Raw genomic sequence first — 10,166 nt, 5'->3', positions numbered from 1 at the left:
CCTTAAAACTTAGAATCCATGATATATAAGGGTATTTTTGTCTACTAAAATCCAGTATACATTGCTAAAATGTACCAACTGAAAAACAGGCGTACGCGCGTTAGCAAACCCATATATATATATATATATATTATATCACAAAGGAGAAAGGTATACAATAAACTCCTTTGTTTGTATTTTTTTTAAACAATTTTTAATACAATGAAAAGTAAATCTTAAAAACTTCTTAAGTAAGTGATTTATTTGAAAAAAATTATTTTAGTTAAAAAAAATGTATCCACTATTTGTTTCTAATTTGTTCACTTCGTTTATTTATTTTCTTAATTTCAGTTTTTTCTCCTAATTCTTACAGTTTGATAATGAAAAAGAACATAATAACAGAGAGTCAAGAAGAAAGAGGGAGAAAGTGTCCAACGGTCGAATTTATTTAAAACATCCTATTCCTACACGAACGTAAATGTCATGTTCTAACGTCCAAACGTTACACATTCCTTAATCCTGATTAACCATATACAAAGGCCACACCTTCTTCTGCTTATTCCACTATAATCTCCTTCTCCTTCTTCTTCTGAGCTTTCTCCTGCAACAAAATACTGGGATCTTCACATTTCCAACAATTTTCATCCTCTTCTTCCTTTCCATTTTCCAATTCCAATTCATTTCTCTAACTACTATTTCTGGCTTTAACTTTTCAGATTCAGATGGAACCGGACAACATTGACTGGGACAACATCGACTCTACGTTCGCTCTAGACGACACATACGAGAACTTTGACGCGCCTATGTGGGTCGATCTCTCTGCTTTTGATGACTCTCTCGTTGATGATGAAGCCTGGTTCTGCACTCGCGGTGAGGCTCTTTACGAGCGTATATGTGGAATTTCATTTCTCGCTTTTTTTCCCCTCTTGCTCAGTTGTTTCTTTTCCACTCGCAGATTGCAAGCATCCGAAAACCGCTGAAGATTTTCTTAAACGCAGTTCCAAGGTCGCATCCTCAATTCTTGTTTCTTGTATTCTATTGGATTGTTCAATAACTTAATTTGTGGATAAGTTTTTCGTGATGATGAATTAATTTTTCTTTTCCCTTTTGTTTTTGGTCGAGCAGGTTAAGCGTTTAAGATTTGCATCCTTTTCTGAAATGCTCCCCTTTAGAGACAGACACCGAAGGTACCGAATCCTATGAAAAGGGATTTAAGAAATGTCTTTAAGTAACTTGAAATTTGGCTAAAATTGATTTTAGTATCTATATTTTAGATAGCATGATTTTAATCTTATATTCTGAATTTTACGGGCTTTTATCTCCTATCAAATCAAGATTAAGTATAAGGTCCGGATCAAATTCATCACATTTCAGAAGGAGACTAAAGATCAAGTTTTTTTATGATTGCAAATGCGTATGATTAACCTGACTCATTTTTATGGTTCTGTGGTAGGGGAAATTCTTCAATTGTGGAAATCGCTAAAGCCAAGAATAGTGAAAGATCTAGAAGGCCAAGCTGTTCTGAAAACTTTTATGAAGACAGTGAGAATAGGAATCCAAACTTTACGGCTCCACTTCCCAGTGGAAGTAGGACCAACAAGTTAAAGAAGCCATTGATGAAGACAAAGGATGGAAATCCAAGTCCAAAAGAGCTGAATACTGGTCCAGTGGAGTGTCCTGCGAAAAGTCAGCGAAAAAATCAGCTCAAGAGTACTTTCTCTGCACAAAATTTGTTGGGTGGTAGAGAGATTCTTAGTCAGATCAATGGGTTCTGCTCTGAATTGAAGAGGCTGGCAAGAGGGAGAAGAGAGAAAGGTGGAAGTTCAAGTGGGGTGTCAGAAGAAGAGGTGAAGAAGGAAAGGGTGGTAAAGGAAAGGGTACCTCTGTTTGTGGTCAAGAACTCTTCAAGATCAAGTAACTAAGCTTGATCTGTTATGTTATATAGGAATTTTTCAGTAGTGAAATGGTGCTATAATCATCCGTTTCCATTGGATTATAATTGTAACATAGGATTTGAACTTCTATGATGATTCCGTTACATAGGATTTTGACAACGAAAATGGTGCTAAATTATGCATTTCAAATTTTCAATTGGATTTTGAGAGTTAAGTGTAATAAAGTTCATGCCTAGAACAGTATTTCTTCTTGTTGGGGCTGAAGAACGACGTAGTCTTACAAATTTTAAATTTGTATTGAAGTATCACTTATTTACCACTATTCATCAAATCATAAACCTAAACCTGTTTTTTAACATTGAATGGAATAGGAATCTTTAAAATCAAATCGATAAATAAAAACCTAACAGAAAACTAATTCATAAAGGAAAAAACACAGAATGAAGTCGAAGATTTTTGGATTAGTTTGCAATTATTTTTATCTAGAATAGAACGAATCACGTTACTCAATTAAATTGAGATCAACTATTTAAATACTATTATATTATTTATTATTTTTGTTATTTAAATAATATATTAAACATTAATATATATATATATATATATATATATATATATATATATATTCACGTGATTAGCCCGTACCTTTTCTGGTGTTTTCAAAATATTTGTATTGTAAATTCAATTTATCACTTTTTTTTTCATATAAATAATCATTTATATTTTCCCACCCTTTTGATATTTAAGTTAAAATAAAATAAAAGATAAATATAATTTATAATAATTGCTTAAAAATTGTTGGTGTTAATATCAATTATGCTTACTAAGCTCACAACCATTATCATATGTCTCAACATTTAAGTTAAAATAAAATAAAAGATAATTATAAAATTTACAATAATAGCTTAAAAATCATTGATATTGTGTCAATTATGTTTACTAAGCTCATATTTACAATATTTATCATATGTTTTAACTATGTTTTACTAAGCTCGTGTTTGCAACAATTACCATATGTCTCAATTTTCCTTTTAACCTCGCATAACTTATCTTTCAATTTTGTCTAATGAATCCCTTTCTCCATGCATTTTATGAGTTTTTGTTCATTTTTTTATTTCCATTACTATGTTGGGTTTATTTTGTTTCCTTCCTGTGATCTAATGTGTAATCATTTCTTTCTTAATTTTGTCTTTGATCTTTTCATTGTTTGATGTGTTTATCTCATTCTTTTTTATGTATTTATCCCGGTAACCCCTTCAATGTCTCGATTTCAATGCCCTCAACAAAATAAATAATAAAATCATTCATTATGATATAACATTAAACTAACTTATAAAAAAATCATTCCTCTGATTTCATGTGTAATCATCTCTTTCTTAATCTTATCTTCGATCTTTTCATCGTTTGATGTTTACCTCATTCTTTTTGATGTATTTATCTTAGTAACTTCTTCGATCACTCGATTTCAATGCTCTCAACAAGTAGAATAAATAATAAAACAATTCATTATGATATAACATTAGACTAACTTATAAAAAAGAAGAAATCCAAACTAAATTGTAAGAAAAATTATTCATACCATGCCATTTTCTGTAAACATGTTTAATGTTTGTCCTATGTGTCTTCATTCATTGTATAACATATGACATTACTTTACACTTCAACACTTATCTTTTTGAATGTCACCATGGTTGTCTAAGGTCAAAATTATCACAAAGAACAAGATATTAAATAATGTTGTCCACTACCACTAAGACTGCTACGATATTGAGATGCACGACTCCAACAAGAAATATTGATTATTGACTATGTTCATTATTGTTGCGTCTACAAGTGTTTTGGTGTCTCTACATAACTGAGATTCACAACCTTAACAAGAAATATTGCATCTAGCTTGACATCTTTGATATTCATTAGGATATTTGATTATGTTAGAATCAACTAAGAATACAAACATGTTTACATTATATAAGTAGATGTAAACTTCACTTTACAAGTTGATTTACTAAGATTGGGTTAAACTTAAAATCTACTTTTTAAGACATTAACACCATATAATGAATTTACATATAGAAGTAAGTGTAAATCATCTTATAAGTCGATACATAAAAATTAATTAAACTTAAAATTTACCTCCTATAAATTACATTTAAATACCACATAACAAAATACTACACAAACACTTTAATAAAACATATTTTAAGGAAGAGTACTAAAACTTTACCTAGTAAAAATTGGTTTAATTAACCATATATAAGACAACATATCATTTTTATATTTGGTTTTGAATATATGTGTTTAACTAAAAATATAAGTATGACAAGATAATACTGTATTATTGTTACGTATATAAGATTACGACCTTTTAATTGACTTACACTACTACCGTTATAAAAAGAAAAGGCCGTTATCACACAAGATTTGACTTATACTATTTTATCCACAGCCAACGATACTAAATTAATAAATAAGCATTCTCTGGGAGGATACGCCATTGGTTTTATTAATTTATTTCATTCCTACTTTATAAATGTTTAAATTAATGTTTCAAACTGTATTTTTAAATAGCTTTTATTTATATTCTAAGAACCGTTATATATTTGTTTGACGTTTCGATCCATTGATCTCCTGTACAAGAAGAAATGAATACCTATATATATATATCACTTAAAAGTGATCTATTATTCAAATTTAGATCATACTTATCTTTAATAAAGGGAAAATTAATACTATTTTATAACATCAGTTGTTTTTTTTTTTTAAGTTACATTAATCTACTCCAAACTCTTATATTTGTTTCCGGCTATGAAAAGACAAAAGAAGTGAGTTTACCAAGAAAGTCCGAGAAATAAGAAAAAAACATGAAAAACAAATAATAGTTTTCTGAAAACTTCCGTATAAAGTAGCAAAAGATAAAGAAATTACAAAATTAAAGCAAAATTGAATATATAATTTGTTACAATGAGTTTCCAAAACTAAGTGTTTCGGTAGATATTTTTCGAGACATATGATTTACCGAAATAACTTTGTCGTTTGCTATTCGAATGTTCGCTCTCCTGCAATATAAACCGAACGCTCGTCCTTCTATTGGTCACTCGCGCTCCTTTGTTTTCTTACTGCCGACCGTTCTGTACCTGTAAAAGGCACTCTGACGCTCAAGTTAGGCGTGTTGTTGAAGAACTTTAGCTCTTAATGAAATACTTAGTGAAGAGTTAACACTGTTTGAGTATTTGAGAATGATAAAGTGTGAGTAAAGCATAAGTGGAACGTACCTGGCCTTTGGCTCTGTCAGTGTACTTATAAGTGCTTCATAGACGAAATAATAACAAACTTACCTGAAGATTCGGTTGGTTGCTCATAAACTGCTTTATGAATATCTTTAATCAGATATCCTTGATTATTTTATCCTCTGCTGGATTATTAGTCTAATAACTTAAATGCTGGCCCAATTGTGGCCCAACATCATTTAACTTGGTTTGTTGACGAGCGCTGCTATAGTAGAGTTGACGAGCACGACTACAATAGAAAGGCCGATCGATCCTAAGTGGATGGACCAAACGGTGCAAAATGTTAATCGTTCGGTCTCCACTAGGTACGATACATATTCCCCCAAGTCCGAGTTAAACGTTCAACTTTAGCTAAGGTTAAGTATAGGACTTATGAGTTTGAGAGAGGCTGTTTTTAGTCGTTGCTCGCTGCTGGCGAAACGGTGGACTTTATAACTTCTCTTTTGATATTCAATAGGCCGAGAGGCCATTTTATAAGGCCGGATTAGATTCCACAAAGAACATTTGTAACCGTTCGACTTTGACATAGGAGCTCTTCCTAGAGAACGGGCTTTATCGTTCAGATTTACACTAGGAGTTCCTAGAGAACTTCCTAGCGATAGGGCTTTACCTCTTTGCTTTGATTTTGACCTAGGAGTTCTTCCTAGGGAACGGGCTTTACCGCTCGGTTGAGGACGAGAGTGAGCGTTCACTTAGAACGTTCCCGACTCGGTTTAGGACGAGAGTGAGTGTTCACTTAGAACGTTCTCTACCGCTCGGTTTAGGACGAGAGGGAGCGTTCACTTAGAACGTTCCCCACCACTCGGTTTGGACAATGTGTTTTTCATATAGTGTCCCTGGGTTTTGTTTACGAGAGTGACAGTTCGTTGAGAACTTCTATCACCGCTCGGTTTGGACCATGTGTTTTTCAGATAATGTCCCTGGGTTTTGTTTACAAGAGTGACAGTTCGTTGAGAACTTCTATCACCGCTCGATTTGGACCAGGTGTTTTTCAAATAAAGTCCCTGAGTTTTGTTTACGAGAGTGACAGTTCGTTGAGAACTTCTATCATCGCTCGGTTTGGACCAGGAGTTTTTCAGATAATGTCCCTGAGTTTTGTTTACGAGAGTGACAGTTCGTTGAGAACTTCTATCACCGCCCGGTTCGGACCAAGTGTTTTTCAGATAACGTCCCTGGGTATTTTTCATGCGAGTGATGGCTTACTTCTGAGAGAGATTTACCTCTTCGGTCTTCTTGCACTCCTCTTGACCGAGTGACCGAGTACCTGTAAGGCCAAATGACCGAATGCTGGAATGATTGAGGCCATGGAAGGCCGAACAGTTGAGGCCGAATGGCCGAGCTGTTGTATGATTGAACACTTGATGCCAAATTTAGCTAATTGGTGAGTGCGTCACCTTAATAAGTCTTTGAACAATATTATAATATTGAATTAAGATATTTAAATTAAACCATATAAATTAAATAATAAAATGAATCTATATCAAAATAATTATCTGTAAAGCCGTAAAAGCTTGTTGACATTAATGGTGAGATTGTATCCTTATCCGGTTTCTTGTGATTATAAGGGATGCCCCCCGACCCCACGGTGGACGCCAAAATGTTTCAGTAGATATTTTTGTGGGACCGAGACACGTGACTTACCGCTCCTGAATAACTTTGTCGATTTCTCTCTGAATGCTTGCTCTCCGAATGCTCGCTCTCCTGCAATATAGACCGAACGCTCGTCCTTCTATTGGTCGCTCACGCTCCTTTGATTTCCTGCTGCCAACCGTTCGGTATTGGCATGAACCGATTGGTCTCCTTCTTGACGCAAGGGGGGGGTGGGGGGATGTATCTGCAAAAGGCACTCTGACGCTCAAGTTAGGCGTGTTGTTGAAGAGCTTTAGCTTTTAATGAAATGCTCAGTGAAGGGTTAGCACTGTTTGAGTATTTAAGAATGATATAGTGTGAGTAAAGCGTAAGTGGGACGTACCTGGCCTTTGGCCATGTCAATGTATTTTTAAGTGCTTCATAGACGAAATAATAACAAACTTACCTGAAGATTCGGTTGGTTGCTCATAAACAGCTTANTATGTTTTTGGATCATTTATAAAAAAATTGATGATTTCCGCCTCATTAACCGTTGGATTGGACTGAAAAGCTTACCATATGATCTAAACATGTTGTTGATTAGTTTGATTGGTTCAGATCGTCGATAAATAATATGTTGAAAAAGGTAATTTGGTTAATTTGTGCTACTTTGGTAAGTAGGCAGAATTGAAACTGAGATATGTTGATTGGTTATTATGTGCTTGTTGAGCATCATTGGTTTGGTATTAGTGGTTGAGATGACATGTGATTGGTTATGAATGATATGTTAGGAAAATGTAATTTTGTTAATTTATGCTACATTGGTAAGTAGACAGAAGGGAATTGAGAAAAGTTCACCGGTTCTCTTATGTTTGTTGAATATGATTAGTTTTGGATGGGTTGTGGTTGATTATGAATAATTTGTTGAAATAATGTAAATGATGTTGGTTTGCGCTACCTTGGTAAGTAGGCGAGTAGATGTTGGGTCTACGTTACTTTGGTAAGTAAGCAGGGTGATTTGCGCTACTTTGATAAGTAGGCAGGATGAGATGATGAATGAAGAGATAAAGAGAATGATATAAATCGGGCTACTTTGATAAGTAGGCAGATTAACTATGTGAGTATTGTCTTGCTGCGCTACTTTGGTAAGTAGGCAGAAGATCTTGTTTTATGCTACTTTGGTAAGTAGGCGAATTAATTATACCGTACTGCTTTGGTAAGTAGACAATAATGTCTTGCTGTGCTGCTTTGATAAGTAGACAATATTGTCTTGCGGTGCTACTTTGATAAGTAGAGAGAATAACTTGGTTTGTACTACTTTGGTAAGTAGGTCGGATGAGGTGAAGTTGTAACACTTTGATAAGTGGAATAGTAAAATTGTTGAGCAATGATATTGTGATAATATGTTGAGTGGGTGTGCTTAACTGTATTGAATACTGTGGATGTATTATTAACGGATTGTGAATGGATTGTATGCTTGTTTCAGTTAGCTCACCCTATTGTTTGTGTTTGTGTATGTGAATGCAATGATCGTATAATGTGTCATATTATACGGGAGCATAAACTATTTCAGATGAATTAGCATATGGTTCTAGACTTGCTTAGAAGATGAGAGATCTGTGAAAAAAAAAAAAAAAAAAAGAGACATGGGGGATTTCTAAATAAATATATTTTGAAATTTCAAACTGTGTGGAATTTTAAATTTAAGAAGTTTATGAACTGTGTGAAATTTTATTTTAGAAGACTTGTGTTGTAATACAACACTTAATATTTTGTTGGTGTTGAAAATTGTTAAAGAAAAGTAATATATGCATTTTTGTGGAAAAATAAATTGTAACGCCTAAATCGGGGTGTTACACTATTGGGTATCAGAGCAATGATTTTCAAAAATTCATATCTCTTTTGTAAGTAATCTTTTGTTAAATAGTCTTTGTTTAAATAAATAATTTTCGAGGACGAAAATAATTGTTGTTGGGGAGATTGTAAGATCCTTGAAAATATTTGTAAGTTAGATACTAGATAAAAAAAAAAATTTAAAAAAAAAAAATAGTGAATAGTAAATTGTGAATAGTAAATAGTAAAAAGTGAATAGTAAAAAAAAAATAAAAAAAAAAAAATTATTTTTGGAAAGGATAAGTGTTACACGTAGCTTTGAGATCAGAATTCACCAATTTGCAAATAAAAAATTATTTTTGTAATAGTAAAATGAATAAAAAAATGAATAGTACAAATGAATAGTAAAAATGAATAGTACAAATGAATAGTAAAATTTTTTACTATAAATAGCCAATGGGGGAGGCTGAAAATTTACACCAAAGAACTTAGAAAAATGTTGAGAGAAGAGAGTTGGAAGAATTTCTAACTGCAAAGGGGATATTCTGGAAGTTTTCAGAGAGCGAGGAGATTAAGTCTGTAATAGAGGTAAGGGAAGCTAACTTTGAGTATTTCTTTTTGTATTATCTTGAGTCTTGAATATGCTATATTTTTCTTTTGTCTGATTTTAAATCTTAAATATGGAGTATTTTGTTTCTGTATGATTTTGAATTTTAAATGAGAATATGTTTTTTTTGTGTGTTAATATCCAAGTGTGATAGTTGTAAAATGTGATATTGATTATGTTATGTCAATTGTATGTTATTAGTGGTTTATTTTTGTATTTTGGAAGGATTAGAAATTGTCTAACCGGCTCTGCCAGATTCAATTTCTTGTTTCCCCAAACATTTTATTGTTTTCCTTATTTTTTTTTGTATTTTGGAAGGATTAGAAATTGTCTAACCGGCTCTGCCAGATTCAATTTCTTGATTCCCCAAACTTTTTATTTCCTTCCGTATTTATTTTATTACATTTTTGGAAGGATTAGAAGTTGTCTAACCGGCTCTGCCAGATTCAACTTCTTGTTTCCCCAAACTATTTATTTCTTTACTTATTTATTTTATTGCATTTTTGGAAGGATTAGAAGTTGTCTAACCGGCTTTGCCAGATTCAACTTCTTATTTCCCCAGACATGTATTGTTCTTGTTATTTAATTATAATGTATTGATGGATGGATTAGAAGTTGTCTAACCGGCTCTGCCAGATTCAACTTCTTGTTTCCCCATGAATTTTTATATTAAGATTATTTTTATGATTGTCAAATATTGTATTCTTCTATGACCATTTATAGTAATGTTTTATTATTGTTAATTGTTTATAATTATCTTGTATGAATTCTATTATGGATGTTTATTGTGATGATTTTATTGAATGAGTTTGTTGGCTGAAATTAATCTTGTTGGAAGGTTTGGAATAAGGGTTCTGTAATAGCTTGTATATGGGTATTAAATATATACAGTGTTTGAGGTTGTTGTGAGAGGAAGTAAAATTAGGCATTTTAAGATTTAGAGCATAAGAAAACAAGGTAGATAAATTAAATAAACAAATTGTTAATTATTGAAGG

The 10,166-nt window shown here is 32.6% G+C and overlaps 1 protein-coding gene across 1 annotated transcript; it reads left to right on the top strand.

The window, feature by feature from the left end:
- The first annotated feature begins 449 nt into the window (after positions 1 to 449).
- Positions 450 to 2,083, top strand: LOC124827398 (uncharacterized). The gene is made up of 4 exons (XM_047300447.2): positions 450 to 849; positions 935 to 984; positions 1,105 to 1,166; positions 1,433 to 2,083. The coding sequence occupies exons 1-4, from the start codon at positions 702 to 704 to the stop codon at positions 1,899 to 1,901; spliced, it is 729 nt and encodes a 242-aa protein (XP_047156403.1). The 5' UTR covers positions 450 to 701; the 3' UTR covers positions 1,902 to 2,083.
- Positions 2,084 to 10,166: the final 8,083 nt, after the last annotated feature.

This window comes from Vigna umbellata, chromosome 5 (genome assembly GCF_029865625.1).
Source record: "Vigna umbellata cultivar VRB3 chromosome 5, Vumbellata_1.0, whole genome shotgun sequence".
Taxonomy (NCBI): Eukaryota; Viridiplantae; Streptophyta; class Magnoliopsida; order Fabales; family Fabaceae; genus Vigna; species Vigna umbellata.
Note: the sequence above shows the minus strand (reverse complement) of the source record. Positions and strands in the feature narration are given on the sequence as shown.